General features: G+C 42.9%; 1 protein-coding gene across 4 annotated transcripts in view; it reads right to left on the bottom strand.

The window, feature by feature from the left end:
* Arhgef28 (Rho guanine nucleotide exchange factor 28) overlaps positions 1-22,362 on the bottom strand; it is a 299,340-nt gene that overhangs the window by 28,227 nt on the left and 248,751 nt on the right. For 3 of the 4 annotated variants that reach the window (XM_013158255.3, XM_063258339.1, XM_003461918.5), the window contains 9 exons: positions 18,831-19,009; positions 17,692-17,783; positions 16,461-16,643; positions 14,313-14,444; positions 11,391-11,491; positions 8,468-8,506; positions 8,309-8,356; positions 3,271-3,765; positions 1,812-2,112 (listed from right to left, as the gene is read on the bottom strand). In XM_013158255.3, coding sequence (XP_013013709.1) covers positions 1,812-2,112; positions 3,271-3,765; positions 8,309-8,356; positions 8,468-8,506; positions 11,391-11,491; positions 14,313-14,444; positions 16,461-16,643; positions 17,692-17,783; positions 18,831-19,009 — 1,570 coding nt within the window. The remainder of the gene's footprint in view (positions 1-1,811; positions 2,113-3,270; positions 3,766-8,308; positions 8,357-8,467; positions 8,507-11,390; positions 11,492-14,312; positions 14,445-16,460; positions 16,644-17,691; positions 17,784-18,830; positions 19,010-22,362) is intronic. The other variant, XM_063258338.1, reaches the window with a different exon arrangement.

The following is a 22,362-nucleotide window of genomic DNA, read 5'->3' as shown; positions in this document are numbered from 1 at the left end:
CATAAATAGGGTTTCCAGCTAGTTGCAAGACTTCAGTGGTTAACAGTGCACAGAATATTTCTGATCTAATCCCTACTTAGGAAGACCAGGGTGCTCCTAAGAGGTTTTGGCCGAAGTTGATTTCTTCGCTCTTGTTGCTATCCTGGGTGCCCTTGGCACAGTTTCTTAAGTATAAGCCCATTTTCTCTACACTTCTCTTGGCTCTAACTCTTTACATGCGGATAGAATGGTTCTGCCTATAGTCACTGTTTATTCCTGAAGTACTTTTTTATTAATCTACTGCAAATGTGTTGCCAAATCTTTAAAAGCTTTCTACTCTGAAGCACAAGGCAATAGAAAAAGATGGCAGATACACACAAAGCAAAAGAGAGATACTTCTTCTAAACAAAAGCTAAATGTGGTTTAACTCAAACTGAGTTTCTGAGTTATACTGAAGCCAGTATGCCAAACCACCCTGACAAAAACACACAAAGCCCTGTAAATAGCAAACTAATGAATCAACACAGCAGAGCTATGTGGGCCTAGAAAAACTATTCTACAATGTGGTCTCTGTGGTATTAAGTTGCAAGATAATATATTAAAGGGGTTACTTTTTCTAAATTTCTGCTTGGATCCTGTTTTTACTACAAATTATTCCATTGTATATTTTATTTAAAGAACATTCAAAATGACACTTTAAGGACTTATTTCATTCTCTGCTACATGCTGATAAGAATTAAGAATGTTACAGCACTGACCAAGGGATGTGAGGCGTGAGCCACTACTAAAATCAACATCTTGCGGCTCAGTAATAAATCAAGTCACAACAGTGTCAGCATTATTCCCTAATTGAAAGAAGCTGGACACCTTCAAAAGTTTTTGTTGCTGAAAAATTATCCCCCCAACTGACAAACTAAGAATATATATTAGGCATGCAAACAAATCTGTGTCCAGCTCTGAAGATCTCTATTTTACTGCTTGTTTTATGTTTCTGAAAAATTGTGATGGTGGTGATTTATGTCATGCCCATGTGGCTGGCCATTTGCTTATTCTATTGCATACCATCTGTTTTTCAGTAGAGAGGTTTCAAGTTTTTCTCATTCCCTACCTCATATCCCACAGAAAACAATTTATAAAAGACATAGATTTAAATCACTTGGATTCATGTGGAGCTAGAAACCTAAGCTTCTCTTCCTTTATATTTGGCAAATGCTTTAATGGGATTAGCAAATTGTGCTATTATGAGGTACTTATGGAGAGATGACACCTTTTTTTAATGACAAATGATATTAACAGTTTCATCTGCGGTGTTTAATAGCAGTGCAGAAGATTTCACCAACACGACAGGAAACTGCTGTGATAGACAATAAAGTCCTACCACAAACGTTATTCATAGCTTCTGTTTCTGAGAGTCATTGGATCTGCACTGTAAAGTCTGTAGCAGGGAATAAATATCCAGTTGCTTCGCTTGTAAGGGGACCTTATCATGGAGCCCATGGGCTGGAATACTCTGTCTGGGTCTTGCACGCTGGTTGGTTGCATTCTCTCAGCGCATGACTGTGAACCTTTCCAAGATTTCCATGCCAATGAACAGCTGGCTGTGGCATGCGTGCCGTAAGTTCACTTTCACTGCCCTAAGCCCTACAAACATGGCTCCCCAGTCTAGATCTTTTCAAGTGAAGGCAATGCTCAGATTTCTACAAATTTCAGCTCAGAGCACCCGTTTATTCCCACTTTAGGGCCAACTTTGATTTGTCCTACAGAGGAAATGAACATTCAGAGAAACAAATTCTTTTTGAAATACTACAGGTTACGTGTAAAACATTAATTACCATTTTCCCAAGAATCATCGTTGCTATCACGGAGAGGAGGTATCTGATGGCAGGGTCCAGCAGCTGGCCACAGTTCATGGTTGACATCTGAAGGCTGCGAATTGTCTATCTTGAAGTCTACTTGACTTTCACTAGTCCTTACCAATTCAGAGTTAGGAGTGTGTGTTGAGGAGGTGACATCCTGGTGGATACCTGATGGATTTGGTTTACTGAAAGCATTAAGTGGCATTTGTACTAAAGCTTCATTGATGAAGAATGAATTTTCATGACATAAACTCTCAGATCGATTAAGTTCTATTACCTGTATAAAGAAATACAGAAAGAGTACAATAATTTCTCCAGCAATGTACACAAGTTTCATAAAGTATTTATGACTAATAGATTCTAGCAAATCAGGATTCAGTAAGAATGAGGTCAAAAAGAATATTACCATGTACTCTCCCTTCTCACCTTTAAATGAACTAGAACCAAACACTGCAAGTCACTATGCATAAATCCTCCTTAAAATGAGTAGGATCCTGCCATTAAAGAGATTCTCTTTAAATCAAAGTATTATGTCTACTCATGTTAAATTTACAAAGTTGAAAATATATAAAAATGAGGAATTTGCAATAACTGCATTTAGTGAATTTAAAAGGAAACAACACAGTAGTATGATCTCTTATTAAGAATCTTGTGGGGGGCTAGAGATTTAGCTCAGCGGGATAAGCGCCTGCCTTGCAAGCAGGCAGTCGTGAGTTCGATCCCCGGTACCGATAAAAAGGAAAAAGAAAAAAAAAAGCAGCTTGTGGATTTTTATAACTTTATGCTCTACCAATAAGCACACATGCAATGCACATAGAGCAGGAAAATAAATGCTTGGAACTAATGGAATGGGCAGCATGACCGGAGATGGTGCAAAGTGAACACAGAACTCTGAAAGGTTTGATCCTGTTCAGTCATGCATCAGGACACCTCACAACAATTACTAGCAAATGGATTCTGAATTTACCTTATCCAGTTCACAGAGAGAGAACTATCTTGTAACACAGCAGTGCTATGTCTGCATTGTTTAGCATTTACGGTATATATTAACCCCTGATCCACCCACTAAAAGGCACATGTTCCATTGAATATGAGAGAGTGTTCTCTGTCAGTAAGAGCAGATCCTGAATAGAAGGTCTTTAAAATAATGGGGACTCAGCCTACTCACAATCCTTGTGGCTCTAGGACCAGCCCACCTGATCTTTCTGGAAGAGTTCAGTCCTGTTCCTCCTTAGGTTAGGGTGTCTCAGAGCACAAGGGCCCATTAGGACCCAGGCTTTTAACATTTTCCATATTTCAAGTCAGGATGTTTGGCCATCATTTCTAAAGGTTCCAGACTCTGACTGTCTACAGAGCCTACTCAAGAAATGGCACCAGGGCCTCAGTGGTGCTGAGCCTCCTGCTCCTACAGGTGTGATGCTGGGCTGGGGCCTACCTCCTTGCTCCCAGAAGGACAGGGAGGGAAGGCTGCAGGGAGGCTCCGCTGCCGACTGTGCCTCCAGGGACCCATCAGGCCCTGCTGCACTCGCATCCTCTCCTTCTCCTGCTCCACCAGGCGCTGGCCCTCCCTCAGCCGCTCCAGGTTCTGCTGGTACTCCTGCAGCTGATGCTCCAGCTCGCCACGGTTCCGCAGCAGCAGCTCCTCCTGAGACTGGCACTCCTGCTCCCGCGCCTGCAGCCAGCTTTCCTTGGCTTCCTGCTCCCGCTGCTGCTGGGCACAGGTGCGCAGCCAACGCCTCTGTTCCTGCTGCAGCTGGTGCTGGAGCTTGTGGACATCGGCCAGCTCTTCCCGCTGCTTCTCTAGGTTGCGGGACTTCTCCTGGTCCTGAAAGGGGGTGCCCAGGAAAGAGTGGCCAGGGGCCAAGTTCTCCTGCTCCCGGAGCACCAGCTTGTGGATCTCGATGTGGCTATCCTGGATGGTCAAGGCGGCCTGCAGGGCAGAGGAGGATGAATGAATGAGGTCAGGCATCCTACCATGTGCTCCTTGGGTTGAAGTGCTTCTAAACTCAAAATTCACAATACAACCATTTCCTCTTAACACTGTGCCTTTTCCCCAAGACATATCCAAAGAAAGGCTTCAGCATTTCAAATAGATGTGTCTGTATTTCTTAGTGAAAGGACCTAGGAATTTATATAGAGAAGAAATAAAGCATAATAGCAATCCCACTATTCTTAGTATCTGAAAGGGAGTGCTTCCAGCTCCTCATGGACACCAAAATCCAAGGATGCTAAGTTCTTTATTAAACTAGCTGAGTATACACATCTTCTTATATACTTTAAAGTATATCTAGATACTACTTGAGACTGCCTATACATCACTTCGTTCACAAAGATTCAGTGTAGTACATGGAAAAACAGCAAATCAACTTTTGCTTTTTGGAGATTTCTGAATTATTTTTCCTCTCCAGGCTTGATCGAATCAGCAGACATAGGACTGGTGTTTACAGAAGGCTGATTATACTCATTTGTTTTGGAAATGAGTCTATTGGTTGTTGGCTATTGATTAATATTTAAGTTAACATTCTGAGTAAGAACTCGGGACACAGAATCACAAGACTGTATTCTTGCTCCAGACCTCAATCTCTTCCTGAGGTCTCCCCAGTCAATAATTCATGGGAACTTAAGAATCTATAGGAACCCAAGAGTACCCTTTTTTGGGACCCCAAAAAGACCCTACTGAAGTTATAAATGTTGCTTTCATGAAGACATAAAAATAAGTTGACTATTTGGAGACTTTGGGTAAATGATCTTTTTATAACACAATGCCAGAGAATAGCAGTTAATGTTATTTTTAAGAGATACATAAGTGGCTAAAGCTGACCTCCTTGCTGTCTTGGCGTTTATAGCATAAAGGCCATGAATGGAAAACTAAGCTGAAATTCATTTGTTTAATAGATTGCTAACAGGAGGCTGGGATGATTAAGGGAAAATACATACTCTAAGTCCCAGAGGACATTACCAAACAGATCAAAAAACATTTTGAGAAGTATCTGCCTGTGAAAAGTTTGGCAGTATCACAGGAAACCATTGCCAAAGTTTTGGAAAGATGCCACTAAAAAAAAAAAAACCACAAGAAACAAAACAAAGCAAAATCTCCTAGACCACCCTTGGAAGCTTTGAATTTTAAAAGTTCCCATTTAAAATGCAAAGAGGTATAGAAGGGACAGCTGAAAATGGACACGTGGTGGGGATGTGTATACACTGACTCAGAGTGAGAAGCTGCTACTCTTCTAGAAATACATTCGTATTTTTCTTTGCTGAGAATTTTTAATACCATCCATATAACAGAGGTTGGAAATATAAGGATTTAACTTCCAATTCTTTGTTGGATCAGTAATTTCGTATACTTTTGAAAGTTGAAAAATGATTAATTCCCACTTGACTTGGGATAAGGCTAAAAAACGTATTGATGGGGGTCTTTGAGATAAATTCCATATTTTTTGAATTTGAAAAGTAACTTCAAACATCTTGAATATTAATAGTTTACAGAAGTTGTTATAGAAAACAGTGATTATCACTAACAACAGGTACTAGTCAGTGCTTTCTAAATGTGAAATAATTAACATATAAAAAATAATAGACTGCTCAGGACTGCTGACCTGGCAAACATATAGAAGACTATACATCATTACTAATTTTAATAGCCCAAAGGACAACTGTTTGGTAAAACAAAAAAATTCAAATTCTGCATGTCAAAACTACATATGTATGTTACATGGTAATTCTCATGTAAAGATTCAAGTAGAATAACTTAGTGTGATCACGAAGAATTCTTCATGCCTACTTAACATCTGGCATATGGTTATTCTCTTCCACAGAACAGATGTGAAATCTGAAGACTGGATATTCATTTCTACACTTAAAGCTGACATTTATATTTGGGACAGATAATCACACTATTTAAGCTCTTCCCAATTCACCCTCGCTTCACTCTACTTTGCTAGTATATTTCTGTGTCTTTTCCTTTTTACCTTGTCTATATTTCTTTTCTTGTTCTCTCCTAACACAGGGATCCAATTTCATTTTCATCTAATTCTGACATGCCTATGTGAAAACTTCAAGCATGCATAAAAGACTCAGTTGTAAAGAGATAACTGCCATGAACAGGTATCTTTCAAAGCCCAAATCCTCTGACCAGTTCAAAATCTTGGGTTAATAGAATCCACGGCAGATGCTGATATTTCTCATGTAGCTTCAACCTAACATGTTGCAAAAATTAGGTCCTTTAGGTCACTTGCAACCTGCAATCTTCACAGAGCTGCTTTAAGGGTTAAAGAAGAGAGATGATCTAGTGAGTATTTTAATCAGGCAACAAAAGCCAGGATGCTAGAGGTTTTCAATCCCCAAGAGTTAATGCATTACACTCCCACTACACCCCTCCTGTCTTGACACTTAAAAGGAAGCACATTTGTTTTACTTGATCAGCTGATCTTTTAGCACATCCACCTCAGACTAGCACATGTGGTGGAAGACATTAAAAGCATTGCCATGAAACTGGCCCACACAGAACTTGTCTCCACCACTGTCAGCTAACACATTTTCAGAAGTTCTTGCCAAAGCAATAAAGCAAGAAAGTGGAATTGCTATAATTATTGAAGAGCAGTCATAACACCATTACTTTCCAACTGAAATACTCCAAAGAAGCCAAGAAAAAAATTATTAAAATAAAAAATAAAGTCTAATGAGTTGGGCAGCTACAAAATAAATATAGAAAAACTATCACCTTTCTTTATGTCAACAATAACCATTGAGGAGGTTATGCATGTAAATGTACATATAACCTGTATGAAGACACCTGTAAATTCTTGTGCAGCACATAAAACAAGAGATGACTGATCCATATTCTTAAGTAGGAGAAATGACTATAGCCAAAGCACCACTTATCTCTAATTCAGTTCATAATAATAATAAAATTTAATTTCAAGTGTCTTGGTAAGAGCTAAGAAATTTCACATGGTGATTCAAAAGCTTCTGTGAAAGTACATGTAAATACATAGAAAAATAATAGGGGACCACACTTATAAATTCCAACATAATCGAAAGTTTCTACACTTAGGTCAGTGGTCATAAAGCAAGAGTAGACATATGATAGAGCATCAGACAAAGAACTTCTTTGGCATAGCTGAAGGATAAATAAAAAATCGGAGTGCAGCACAACTCTGCATTTCCTGGTGAAAACTTATACTTCATCTTCTCTTGATATTCAAAAAGTAAAAACTATGCAGTGTGAACAAATGATGAACCAATGAAAGAAGAGCTTAGTCTCACTAGTAATCAAGCAAATACAAATTAAAATAATCGGACATCTTGATCCATTTTCAAAGTGAGGAGGGAAGAGACTGTTTAATTTGATTATTTTCACAGTGTTCATTAGATACCTAAAAACACCCCACTTATAGTAATACAGCCTGGGAAACATTTAGATGAAGTCAAAAGGAGCATTAAGCTATAGTCAAAAGGACTCATGTACAAGACCATCCACATTTTGTATTTTAATAATACAAGAATGTAAAGAACAAGGAATCTGACTTGAATATTATAAATTCATTTAAAATCATGCTTATACAAGAATAGCTGGTGACACAGAAAGCTAGATGTTGCTGAAAGTGCATATAAAACAATCTAACCTGTAAAGGTATATACACCAGTGTAACAGTAATTCTATTGAGTCACAAGTCATTTTATTTACTTGCATTCCCAAATTTTCCCACAAATCTTTCTACAATATCAACATTGCTATTTTTCCTTTCTTTTTTTTTTTGTTAATGGGAATCGAACTCAGAACCTTGTACCTGCCAGGCAAGTGCTTGTGCCGCTGAGCTACCCCCAGCCCTAGACACTGCTTTTGTACTGTTAAAAACATTTAATCAGTAAATTCAGCAAATGGTACATGAAGCTTCTTTCTTGAGCCTCTCCTGAGGAATCAGGCACATTGCTAATCCTTAGCGCAAGCACAATTTTAGCCCCCTTTCCTTGGGAGATAAAAATTCCTCGGGGCAGACTCAGGGCCTCAGCACTGGGCCCTTGCAGAGAGGGGACCTACACGCGTGGGATGGTTAACACCCAGAGGCAGGAAGGCCTCAGCTGTCCTTAAGGCTGAAGGCCACTTACAGAAATGAAAACAGTGTAGGTGTGAATTTAAGTTTTCACCAGAAAACGTGAACCAGGCTCCCTCACCTACAAGTTCCACCGTGAACACCAAGTCAGAGCCTGGTCATCACCGGCTTTTAAAGATACGAACTGCTTTACGGTTTCTGAGAAGAAGACATAAAGACAACGCAGCAGTGGTGTTGCCCTGGGCTTACAAATGCAGGTGAAGTTCAGCCCATCTGGCTGAATTACTCTCGGGGATGGGCATTCTTCTCGGATCACCCGCCACCTCTGCAGGGCACTCACCGCACAATCGGGGTCATGCAAGGGAAATGCACAGGGAGAGACACACACAAGGCCAAAGACGAGAAGAGGGTCATTACCTGAAGGCTATATAAGAGGCGGGTTAAATTCTGTATAGCTTGTATAATCTGAAAAATAAGATCACATGGGTCAGTTTTTTTTTTTTTTTTTTTTAAAAAGCACTCCTTAGCCACAAACTGAGAAAGAGCGATGATATATTTAAAGCAGGCACCGCTCACCTCTGACTGTGACGGACCTGGGAGACCTCGACAGTCCACCTACAACACACAACAGCATAAGGACATGAATGGCCACTCAAGTTCTGAAAAGCCACAAGGCAGCATTCCCAACATACGCTCCTTGCTCTCCCTAAACTCTGTGACCTCATCTATAGAGCCTGTGGGGTTCTGCAGGGAGGGAGAACCGCCCTCATGCAAACCCAGGGTTAGCAACGCAGGGAGGCCTTGGGGAGCCACCCTTCACCCAGGAGGGACGAAGCCAGGAAGATGTGCATGTGCATACTCTGAACGACGGTGTCAGCACAAGCAAACCAGCCCGTCAACAGAACTGTCCGTGCCTGGGCAGTGGCCATCTTCCAGGCCAGGCCAACACCTTGTTTCCTGGTGACCAGACTTGGAACAAAATGCCAGGCCTCCAGCTTTCCAGCTCAGCATTCATGATTCAGGATAACAAAACAGCCAGTGGCTGAGAAAAGAAAGCAGACCCAGAGACAACCCAAAGGGGTCACTGAGCTGGTCTCTCCCAGATCCTACCTCCATTAGAGTTCACGGAACCGTGCAAAGCCCACAGATAAGGCCAGAGGGTCCAGCAACTCTTTGAGGACAGGTCTGTTCTTAGTATTTTATCTCTCCCAATGCACGCATTAAGTGAATTCTGAGGGTTTCCAGTTCCCAGAATTGAATTAAACATTTGTTTAGCCATATATTGTTTGTTACCTCTCGCTCTGATGTAAGGTAACAGGTAGTAAGACTTTATCTATGTACTCAGTATTATATCTGCAAAACTAAGGGGTGCCTGGGATATAGTGGACACTTCACAAATGAACAACAGTTTGAATCTAGCAGCAATAGTTTGAGTCTTATAGTGGGTGACCAGTAAGTAAGTACTGATCACTCACTATAAACTCCACGTTGTATGCTATGGGACAATATCACATCCCCAGTCCTCCATGTCTGTAGCCTCTATTATGCTGCTTGCTTTTGTCTGAGCAGGTCTCATTCTAAGCTGTAAAAAGCAGTCAGCCATGGTAATGTTCTCAGGCAACTTGCAACTTAGGTTAAATGCAACTAGTTCAGGCTGACAATGAGCTACCTAGCTTTCACTTTCCTTCTTCTGCCACAATAAAATATTTCATTCCTAAGAAGATCCCGTGATAGAGAAGTGAAAAAGGCTGGAAAAGGAGATAAAAGTTAAAAGCATTAGATCTGTGTCCAATCCGGTAAATACATCAGGACTAAGAACCCCTGTCCTGCAGTGAGTTTTTACAGTGCTCAATTTTCTTCTGATTTTGTCCTTGCCTGTCAATATGTGTTTGCATTTGCGATGAGACCATCTGGTATTAATTTTTATACTCCATAAAAATTAGACATGTAGCGGTGAGTTGGATCGTGCTATATGTAAGTTACTTGTACCATGAACCAGTACATTTTAATACAAGGCAAGATGTGCACATTATCTTTTTAAGTGGTGTTCGTCTGCCACCTGGTGGTCTAAGTGTATAAATGCAGCTGCTGATTTACACAGGATTTCTGAAATGTAGGCTACAAATTTAATTTTTCTTTAATTCTTTTAGAAATTTGCTTTAGTATTATCTTATTAAGGGAACTAATGACAAATCTCCATGGTATATTTTTTAGACATTTTATTTCAAGTGATTTTTCCTATATCTGTTTATTCAGCTTCTCAAAATATCTTATTCATTAAAGGCCAAATTTCCTAGACAGATTAATTCAAAGAACTTGGTCACCAAATCTCACATATCTGCCTATCAGACACTGGGTCCACCACAGATTTCCTTTCAAGATGAAACTATCACTGAGCAACTCACCTAATGGGTTTCTTTCCTAATAACAACAAAGAAGTTGAAATCTTTAGAAATAAAAGTAAAGTCTGAACTTAAAAAAAGATAAAATGCAAGAAGAACCTCAGATAAATATGCTAAAAAGCCTGCAATCAGAAGAAGTAGAGTAAAATGTTGCTTTCCCACATTCACGTTTTAGCCTAGGAAGTTTGAAGACCTCCAAAGGACAGCAGTCAGTCTGTTCCATGGACGTTTTTAATCACTGGATTTGGTTTCTCTGTTGTATGTAATATTTACAAAAAAATAACATGCAAGTATGTTATATCTGTAAGAGAAGATCTGATGTATGTTGTGTCATATATATTTCTACGGTGGCCCATGTCAGTATTTGGTAATGGTCCTAATTCAATGATAGACAAAGGCGAACTCAGAGCCCAGATGACCCTGAAAAGGCTCACTCACCACCTCCCAGAACCGCAGTTTAATTCTTTCCCTATTTATGACACTTGACAATTTCACCCAAAGTTAGGAGGAAATTGCATGCATTTAATTGTTAAAGAGAGGTATAAGCTCTGCATACAGTAGGTTGAAAAAGCAGAATCGCTTGGAACAATCTCACTTTTGAACGCAAAAGATGGTTTCATGCATTAGCAATCAACCAAAAGTAGTAAGAATGTGAGCAGTGACAGGAAAACGATGGGAAAAGAGTAGGAGGCTAAGAAGGAGGAGCAGGGTGTCCCAGAGTCGAAACAATTTCCGCTGTGCTAATGCTGCACGGCAGTGCAAGATCCTGACGCCAGGGCTCCTCGCCGCAGAGGCGCTGGGCAGGCTGGGCAGGCAGAGAGGCTCTGAGGTGGGGACGGCAAAGCTCAGAAGACAGGCAGCCAGACAAACATGGACACATAAGAGTTTCAACCTTTTTTTTTTTAAAATAGCTTTCCAGTGGTTTTTTTCATACCTGTACCACATAGGAAAAACAAGGACACGTAAAGGAGAAACGTTAGGAAGCTGAAATGTAAATACTGAAAGAAGTCAAGGACAGTTCAGGAAAGCACTCTCAGTGTCCTCATGCCAGGGACAAGGCAGGACCTGGCGCTATTCTAACAAGTGGTCCACTGTACCTTCTCCCCTGCCTCGGAGCCTGCCAAGTCAGGCAGCGCGCTCTGGATCCCGGGGTCCACATCCCAGCAGCCGCTTCCTTCTGTCCATTCTGTGACTGGTGCTGGATGCACACCATCGAGACAGGGACAAAAAGGACAGTATGAGACATGGGGCAGCCAGCTGCGCCCCTCCGTACACAGCCGATGCACACCTGGCAGAACACGCTGAGCCGTCCTATATGAGTCTTCAAGGAGCGCCAGGTCTCCCGTGCCTGCCCGCATGGAGCTTGCACACTCGCACACGCCACACTGAGAAGTGGTACAAGCGAACACCCAGTCTTTCCGTCTGCCTCTTCCCTACGCCCAGACCTTCACGACTGCTCACGGTGCACAGAGGCTACATTCTACATCTCCCTCCCACTTCACAGGACAGAGCCCCACGGTGAGGGTGCATGTAAGACAGGCATGGCTGTGCAAAACCCAGGGTCTGCCGGCAGAGCCGGGTCCATGCCACGCTCTCCCGGTGGGTACTGTGAGCTGTGGGAGAAGCAGCCACTTAATACGGTTAGGAGGAAGACAGGACGGACACGTCGCTCTGAGGAGGCTGCGAGGGGCTGATACTTCAGGTTTCAGACTCACGCAGACTGAGCACCCGCCCCACCGCCTCCTCACTACCAGCCGTGTCTCGTCTCACCTGCCTTACACATGCTGTGCATTCATAAAGCCTGTAAATACTGCATATTTAAACTATGAAAGCACAGAAATGAGCCAGAAACATCCTTCAGTATCAAATGCAAATTGCACTTCACCCACTAACTCTCTGCTGGCAGGAACTGGCTGACTTACTGACCTCGTGGACCTAGGGGACGCTGCCAGCAGGCCACCTCGCCCTGAGGAGAACTAGACTTCTCACAGCCCGGGCTCACTTTCCATTCAGGACCCTCAGGAGGGAGGCAGTCACTTCCTAAACTGATAAAGTTATCAATGATTCAGCATCATCTTGACACCTTATTTCTAATGAAGGGAATGGTTTTTCTTTGTTTAAAGGAACAGAAATACTTGGATCTTTGGAAAATGAGAGTTGTCTAGAACTCTAAAGGCCTCTTCTAAAACAAGGGAGTATTTTGTTGAGGCAGAAACTGCTTCGAGTGACACAAGCTAAAAGTCAGGATCACTGTGTCCATGCCACTCACTGATAATAAAGGGACAATCCATAGAGATTTTTCTGTCACTTAAAAAGCGAGTCCACTTTTGATACCATTCCTAACTCTTACAAAAGATGCCAAAATTAGCTGCTCTCTCATCTCCCATGCTTCATAACAATGGAAACAATTGGATATGGGCAGAGGCCAAGCATGAACCACACTAGGGCAGGAGAACCTGAAGCCAGATCTCTCCCATGGCCCACTCCAGAGTGGGTGAGAGGGTCTCCAGCAGACCAAGCATCACAAAGCCGGACTGCACGCAGCCTCGTGGTGAGGTGTGCTGAGGACTGGAAGCAGGGCTCCGCACGGCTGACTCACTCAGTCTGACTTGGGTTTCACAGGGAAGGGCCTAGCCCTTAAAGCCAGTCACAGAACAGACCCACTAGTCACAGGTCTTCATGCAGTGATTATCTGTGCCCTGAGCAACTTTACAAAGAAAATCAGCCTTTTGGGGTACCACGTTCCCATCCAGCCCAGGACAGAGGCCTGTAGGGGACAGGACCCTCCCAGTGCCTCTGCTCCGGGATGGAGGAGGACCCGAGGGGAGGTGGCCGTGCTCTGAGCAGCTGCATGCTGAGCAGGGCCTGTCCAGCTGTCCTCGGGGTGAGGCAGAATGCAGGAGCCCTATGTGTATTTTTAGACAAAACTTCCTCAATGGCATAACGAAGTTCTTCTTGTAAAGGGAAATCACCCAGGGCACGATTCCCCTGATGAATCCAGCCTGTGCTGAAATGGAAAGCATATGTGTGCATTCTGAAAATAGAAACCCCAGATTAGATAAAGCAGAATTGGAGAGGGGAAAATCATTACTGCTGCTTATAAGAAATGTATAGAATTTTAAAACTATACCATATATAGACCAAAGAAATGCTAAAATCATGTATCCTCCAAACTCTAGCTTCTCAAGTTCTCCCCTCCCCCCCATGGGTACCAGGGATCAAACTCATGACTGCACACTTGCAAGGCAGGTGCTTCTGCTGCTGAGCTAAATCCCGGCCCCTAAGATGTTTTATAATATACATAGAGGTAGGACCTTTTAGAAGTAAGGATTTTATCACTGCTCCATGAGAAAAATATGCTCATTATTATCTTAGAACCCTTTTTTGCATAATACTATACATATAATAGTATAATTAGGTTCCAAGAAATTACCTGAACCAATTCTCTAGTCTTTCTGTATTTAAAATGTATTGAAATAGTGTTTTAATATAAGTTTTGACCCGCAATAAAGTATATGATAACACATATCTAAACCTTGGTAATTCTGCCTTTGGTTGTACAGCCAAACCTTGTGAGGCAAGGGGGGGGGGGCTGATTCTAGTTTTCTGAGTTGTATTTTTCTCAGTCAGTGCTCATGTGATTAAGTTTAAGGGTTTGTTCTCTAACAGATTGTAGGAACCCTTCTCTAAAAAACCAAATAATGTTTAAAGGCCCTTTCAAAATTGTGTTCAATGCATCATATGCAAAACAAGGCAGAGAAAGGTTTGGGGAAGAAGCAGTGAAAAACTGAGAGACAGAACCAGAGAACCACGGCCCTGAGCCTTACCCTGGGGACTCCACACCATTACTACAGGAACGCACTATGTTATTTATACTTTCGGCACCTGCTCTTCTCAGTTTTCTCTAATTTAAAAAAAATACGTTTAGTCTCTCCCCAGTAACAACAGTGCCACTGCTTTCATTTATGTGACCATGCCAGGCTCCAGGAGCTGTGGGCAAGGGCTGCGTTTTCACTTACAGGCAGCAGGCGGGCCTGGGACATCGTCGGAACCAAGTGCGTCCCTGGAGACAGACTCTGTGCCGCTGTCCTGGGATGAGTGACTCACATCGTGCAGCTGCGAGGCCCTCACTGCAACATGCAGACTCTCCGCTAAGGAGCAGAAAAAATACATCAATTTAAGGAACGCATATATGTGTATTTGACAAATTGCACTGGCGGGTGCCTGTTGTTATACGGCCCAGGAGCTAAATGTTGGTTTTCTGCTTTTAAAACCTTGCTCCCATGGGTGCTCTCTGAGGCGGCATGGCCTGAGAAAACTTGGCCTTGTACAGAAAATGTGCGAGTATCTGCAATCAAAACCAACCCTTCGGCATCATTTTGCAATATAGTATTATTGCAATAACAAAGTAAAAGCCCATTGTAACTCAAATGCAACTCTCAGTAAATTAGTGTGCTTAAAGAAGTCCTATACTTCCACTAATACAATTATGCTAACAGGCAATACGATTTTTAAAGCCGTTTTCAGAAATATTACCTCAAGAATAGCATTGCTCCAAGCTTGCCTTTAATAATACAGGATTCAGCTTTCCTAGACATGGGTCAAATTCTCCAAAGAATGAGATACGCATTCTAATCCTGGGCTCACGACTGCTCAGGAAACATCACACCAAGAAGACGAAGTCTTTGTTTATAATAAAAGGGTTTCAACTCAAATGTGGATAAATAGAATCATGAGGCCCTTATGCACATTTCTAAAACACTCTTTGCAACCATTCAATTCATAAGATACTCATTGAACACTGCTTCTGCTCTGGGCCTAGGCTTCTGAGAACTAAAAAGGGGAGATTTATGAAAACATTGTCACTTCCCTAGTGAATACACTAAATGAACGGTGAACAAGTGGTTGTCGGTGTCCCCTCTGCAAACATCCCACGCCCTTCCGAAGACCCGCCTTCCTCCACTGTGAAGGAAAGGTAACAGACCAACATTTCTACATTCTCTCCCATAACAAATGCTCTGAGCTGCTAAAGCAGTGCCCAGTTTCTGCAAAACAGCAGGCAGTTAATACTGCAGGCTTTCTGAGCCATGTGGACTCAGCGCTGTTCATCTCTGCTGTGCTGGGAAGGAGCCCCCAGACACAACCCCGGGAGCAGGTGGGGCTGTGCTCCTACAAAACTCATTCACAAAAGTGGGTGGGGAGGTGTGTGCGGAGTCCAATTTTTCAGCCTTGGGCAAAACATTTGCACCCCCCTCACTCAGGTAGTGGCTACCCTGTTTCCTCCATCACCAATGTCACTTCTGTCTTCATCTATCCCATCAGCCTCCTGCTGCTGTCACCTGGTCCATCGCCCCCACTTATGGTCCCCACTACTCACCTGCCTCCCTGCACAATCCCACACCCCAGCTCACCCCTGCCAATTCCTCGGTAATTTGAGTTCTACGGTGTCCTTCCACTACCACAACCTCTTGTCCCCTCAATTGTTTTTCCTCCAAAGGTCCTTTCCGAGCTTGGCTGCCACTTTCCACAGGTACTGCCTGGACTCTGTCACTATGGAGATCTGTACTTTGTCACCTCAGGACCTGTTCTCCACTCTGCAGTCAGAGAGTAAGGTCTCCCCTGCACTGAAGATCCATGATGCTTTCTTTCTCACCTGCGATGAAATGGAAGCCCTTTCTTGGCTTCACGAAACCTGAGAGTTGGTTAACTGCTAACTCATTTCCTGCCCCTCCTTACCTTCCAACCCTCCCTGTCTCTGCACTGCCCACCTTGCAATTTTCCAAGCAAGCCTGGCACTCGCTGGCCTTAAGGCCTTTGAACCTGCCACCTCCTGTGTCTGGCACACTCTTTCCCAGGGCAACTCTTGGTCATCTCACTTCATTCATGCCTGCTTACGTATCACTGTGTCATCCTGTCTGCAACAGGGCCACCCCAACTCTGTCACCCTCCACCACCTTACCCTGCTTATCCTTCTTCATAGCTCTTGATACAACCTGACATATTTATGTCTTTCCATATTGTTTCTAGAACATAAGTTGTAGGAAAGTAGGGACCCTATCTTGTGCTGCTATATCCTCAACACAGAGACCCCGATGCATGGCACACGGTAGGCACTTGATAAATATTTCCCAAAGTGGTCAAATTGCATCCCTTCCAAAGCAACTCACCTTCTTTCAGAGCTGCTGCCAGTAAGGAGGAGGCCTGGGGAGGCTCCCCTGGGTCTGGCTTAATGAGAAGGTGGGGCTCCAGGTGGACATCCTCAAAGCCACTCAGTTCCCCAAGTTCAGCATAGATATGCAGCTTTTCCTCCAGATATGTGCAGATCTGCTGGTCTTGGCTACTGAGTATTTCTAAGGAACAGTGTGTAGCATAGAAGGTTATCACTCCTCTGAATACAACAATTGATATGCACATCCCAGAGAAAGGAGAGAAAGCTGCCACCATGTAGCAAGCTGCCCGCTCTCAGGGAGAAGCTCATGTGATTGGGCAGAGCAGATGCTGGTTCACATCCTGACTCTTCCACGTAGCGCCCACACCTCCAACAAGGGACGGGCAACTCTCCCGCCTCCACCACACTCCATGAATGCTCATTTTCTTTCCCATTCCCCTCATTCCAGGACACCTGGCAAAGCTGTGCCTCACTGATGCAGGCTGGTTCCTATTAAGACTGAACACCCAGTTCAGGAATGAAAATTGAGATGGTCCTGTCCATAATAAGTGAAAGCTCACAGGGAAAACAAAGCAAAGGCCTAAAACTCCTCAGGCTTCAGCCAGTCTTGGTTAAAACCAAACACACTGGCTTCTGTTTTTGTTTCTAAACACCTACTTTCTTTGACCACCTCCAGCTTCATATTACAACATGTTAGAGAATTCTTAAAGTTCAGTGACCTTAACCAGCAAGGACTCCAGGGACCTGCAGCCTCTGCACTCATAAGAATCACATAGGGAGTGTTTAAAACACTCAGATCCACAGCCCACATTTTGTAGATTCTGACTCGGATGGGTGAGGGGCCTGGGCATCAGTAACAAGCTCTCCAACTAAGTCTAACGTCAAGCCAGAAAGGGAAATAGAGCTAAATTTATTTCCTTACTGCAAAGATTTGCACTCAGTGGCCAGACCTACTGTTCCCTGTCTGATCACACAACTGTGAGCAGACAGGGCTGGGACCTAAAATTAAATTAAGCCATCAGCCACCAATCCCCATGCTCCTGTGCACAAGCCTGCCTACTACTGTGGCCAAGGGTCAGGATTTTCTCTGGAGGGTGACCAGGCTGGGCCTTGGGTACCCACAATCACTCAGTGAAGACCTTCCCTGCATGAAACCAGGGCTTTCCTAAACCCCAGAGGGACAGCACAGCCTGGAGTGGGGGGTGGTTGGAGGACAGGGCACACTGTACCTTGACACTGCTGAATTCTGGCCACTCTGGCTTCGGCTTTCCGCCTCTCCTCATCAGACTCACTTGTCCTTCCCCCTTCTTCTTCTGGGCAACTTTAAAAGACAGCAATCGAGACAGGACAGAAACTCAACTCAAGTGTCTTCAGGCTCGTTAAAAAATAGGGCAATTTGGTAATAGAATTATTCATTAGGTGAGAAATTCAGCATGAAGAGAACCATCATGCCCTCTGGCTTGGCCATGAGAAGGATCTCCCGGAGAATACAAGAGATTTTCCATAATATACATGACAGGACTCTCAAAGTCAGCAGTATAGGATGACTCGAACATTCCAGCAAACACCTGTATGTATGCACACCTGCGCATGCACACACCCACACACACACACACACACACACACACACACACACACACACACAATCCATCCTGGCACAACTAAGGTCATAATTCTTGCTGTTTACATTTGGGTACTTCTATTCTTAATGGAAGAGGGATAGAAGGGTTAAGGGATGGGAACAAGGCAGCATACTGAGTGGAATGCAATGGAGCAGGAAGAACTCCGTACAGGATCCAGATCCAGCTCATCAAATCACCTTAAGAATGATCCCAGTTTCTCTTGCACCCCTCACAAAAACTGTCCTTGCACAGGGAATGAGGAATGAACTGACTTAAACATTTATTAAATGATTTCTCAGGATTTGACACCTAGGACAACATATGCCCTAGTCCCTGCCCTCAAAGAGCTTCCAGTCTAATGACATAAGCACTCATGTACATGTATGCATGAAGATAGTAGCAACAAGGTTGTGTATGCCAAGCACCAAACAGACGCCTTAGGGAGCAGATGGCAAAGCACTGAGGATAAAGAAGAGGTCACTTGGACTGAAGAGGTCTTCATGGAACAGGGGAGGCAGGAGCTGCAGCAAAGGTCCAGGCAGTGGGGAGGGGAGGGCGTTGCATGCGAGAAGCTGAGCGGAGGGTAGAGGCATAGGTGCGGGGCTCCTGCAGGCAGGCAGGGGCAGGGGCAGGGGCGGGGAGCAGAGCACCCTGGCTGAGGCAATATTTCACACAGGGGAGATGTGGTTAGAATATTTCCAGCCGAACACATCCATGCCATGGACTCCCAGCAGCAAAAGAGTTACCTTTCTACAGCCTGCTGGATCTGCCTCATCCAGTTATTCCGCTCCTCCTTGGAGTTGGTGTGGATTTCATACATCTCAGGACCAGCAGATGAAGCACTGATCAGAAACATTCCTCTCTCCTCGTTAGCGACTTCTCTGGCAATGAGCTTCTGAAGGGAAATAACTGATGGCTTCTGATCCTATGGAGAAGACGAAAACATGCAGGTGAAGCAGCATCCTCTAAAGTGGGTTACCCCAACCCATGAGCCAAGTAATGAAATCATTACAGTGGACCCTTGACGCAGGAACTCAGTGCATTCGGAGAGCTGGCTGTAACTCAGGTTGTCAAGCGAAGACTCAGGTTCCTCTGCACAGCCTTCAAAATCTCTCTCCTATACACAGTCGGACCTCAGAGATATTGGCCCATGATTTCTCAATGAACCCCATACAGGAAAGGATGTGTAATAGTCCTTCCAGAATGCCTTAAGGGTAACATCTATATCTGAGACTATCTGGAAGCATAAGTGGCCGGTTTTCAGGTCATAACTCAAGACTTTAGTCCTAAATTAACCCTGAAGTTCCGGTTGTGAACCAAGTTGTTTGTAGTGCAGACCACTCATAACTTGAGGGTCCACCATGCTTCATGTTGGACTTTTTCAAAAGAACTGCAGAAGTTGCTAAAATCTCCATCAGAGAGTGCCGAGTGAAGAAAGGATAGAAAGATGGGATTAAGGGGAATGTGGGTCCTTAGAAATAGCGGCTTAAGAGAATTGCTTTTATCCAAAAATGGGCATCTGAGATGAATACACAGTTCTCAGATGAAGATATACAAATGGCAAATAAATACATGAAAAAGTGTTCATCATCATTACTCATTAGAGAAATGCGAATTAAAACCACACTGAGATTCCATCTCACTCCTGAAAGAATGGCCAGGATCAAGAAAACCACCAACAACAAATGCTGGAGAGGCTGTGGGGAAAAATGAAGTCTCCTGCACTGTTGGTGGGAGTGTAGACTGGTTGCAACCATTGTGGAGGTCAGTTTGGAGATTTCTCAAAAAGCTGGGATTGGGAGTCCCATTTGACCCAGCTATTCCACTTCTAGGCATATTCCCAGAAGAACTGAAAACATCATACCACAGTGATATATGTGCACCCATATTTATAGCAACACAATTTGTAATATCCAGGTCTTGGAAACAACCTAAGTGTCCATCAACTGAGGATTGGATTAAAAAAAAGTTGTGGTATTTTTATACAATGGAGTACTACTCAGCTATAAAGAATGATCACATTGAGATATTTATAAATAAATGGGCACAGCTTGAGACCATACTCATAAGTGAAATAAATCAAACTCACATGTATAAATACCGAATAGTTTCCCTAGTGTAAGAAATGGTAAGAATAAATAAAAGTATGTGGTAATCAGGATTCCTCATTATATTGTTCTGAAGCCTTATAATGTTTTCATTCATTAATTGGAATGGTTTTATTCTGGGGTGTTTGATTTTATTGTCTGTGATGGTATGAACAGTTATTCTGAAGAAAACAAGACATTATAATAGCTAGTACTGATTTAATATCAGCTTGTTTTGAAGTTCCATCAAGCGTTTGTTCTTCTGTCCCCATCGGTTTTATCATGTTGTATCTTACTGGATTTTATTATATGTGATAGTATAAACAAAAATTTTTATAGACAAGGAGATAACATAGAAACCATTGTTCATTTTCTGTTAGTTGGTTCTAAATACCCTGTAATACTTTTACCCTCTTGAATGGTTTTACACTGTCTTGTTATGCTTGATACTATAGTATATGAAGGTATACTCAAATATTTTAAGGAAAGAGACACTATGGTAACTACTGTTATGTCAAGTTACCCTGTGGTGAAATACTATGTTGCTTAAATTGTGCTGTCTGACATGTGTTGTTATGTCCTCTTTTCATCTTAATCTCCCCTTTTATATACATATTTTTTAATAAAAAATTATTTTAAAAAAATAGAATTGCTTTTAAAAAGACAGAAAACCCAGAGAGATAGGAAAAAAACATCAAAAGGTTGTGGTCAAAGAAAAAGGTATTCTTCTAGGTGAACTTGACAAGAAAATAGTCTGATAAAGAAGGTGAAAGGATGAAAGATATAAAAAGTCTATTGAATTTGAATATTTATAGAAATTCAGTTTCAATTCAGTCATGAAAACAGAACTCCAGAAATTAAGGAGGCGGACTGTAAGTCAAAAAGTAAGAATGAAGGGGAAAGACCCGAGATTCTCTGGATATAACCCACACTTCTGCAGTCAGCCTGCAGACCTCAGCAACAGAACTACAGTGCTACTGACAGGCAGCTCTTCTCACCAACCAGAGGAGCCCATGGGCAGGAATGAGTCTAATTCATCTCTGTGCACCGAGCCCATTGTCCTGCAGAGTAGATTCTCAGTAATGTGGAGCTAGATTTACCACAATCCCCTCTCCCAAGAGAAACAGGGAGAAAGTCTAAAATTTAGTGTCCACACTGTGATTAAACCACCTTGTTTATCATTAATATTTACTACGGCGTTTCAGTGCCCCTTGTAAGCAGAAGGATGAGGACTCACAACACTGCTCCAGACGTGGAGCTGTTCTTGAAAGAACGACCACAAGAACTGCTACAGAATGAGCAGTGTGGGGGGTAAAGATAAGGAATCTGCCTTGGTTTGTGGTTTCCACCACTGTTTACAGAACCAGCTGCAGAGTGTGGTTTTGTTTCTCCCTGAAGGACAGAGTGACGCCTTTATCCAGAACATGGCACTCTGTTTCCTATCACTGACTCCTTGCTTGACTGTCTGCCCAGCATTACACAGCTGTGCCATTCTGAAGCTATGAGCCAGGATGGACCAGAAATACCTTCATTATGGTTCCTAGTTTCTTAGAGTGATATGAAAAAATAGCCATCATGAGGGGACAGACTACTGGTCTACCCCATTCCATACTGTGCCACTGAAAGTGGAAACAAAAGCAGCTTGGTGGCAAACCTTCTGGAATATCACACTCAGAATAATAGAGGTCTTCAGGGCATTGTGAATGGCCCTGTCCTATAATGGATCTATTCTCCAAGACGTTTTCTGCTTGCCTTGTTTCAGTGTAGCTGCAACATTTCAGCTTCTCCAGCTCACAAGGTAAATACCCTCTGTATGTAAAACACAGAGTGGGTTTGAATTAAGATATGAAAGATAGTGAAATTATCTGAATATGGTGGATAGTGTTGGGGAGGAGGGGAGAGGCACGGTAAGATCTCTCAAAACTGAAGAACAAATTAAGGAGTAGAAAATAGCATTCACTAAATCATGATCAAACCAGGAGGCACCTGGCTCATCATTATTCATACTCTGCACCCTTGAACATCAGCAGGCAACAGGCACTCAAATTTGGCGACACCAAACATTGGAGGCGCAAAGGCCTAACTCAGCCTGCAAGTTCTGCTTGTGCCATATCACTTAAAAACTAATTTTTTTACAAAGTAAATTACCAACATTTAAAAACTGGCAGTATGGATCTTTTAATAATTTCTA

Source organism: Cavia porcellus, unplaced genomic scaffold (genome assembly GCF_034190915.1).
Source record: "Cavia porcellus strain 051 isolate PalLab524CR breed Dunkin Hartley unplaced genomic scaffold, mCavPor4.1 scaffold_11, whole genome shotgun sequence".
Taxonomy (NCBI): domain Eukaryota; kingdom Metazoa; phylum Chordata; class Mammalia; order Rodentia; family Caviidae; genus Cavia; species Cavia porcellus.
Note: the sequence above shows the minus strand (reverse complement) of the source record. Positions and strands in the feature narration are given on the sequence as shown.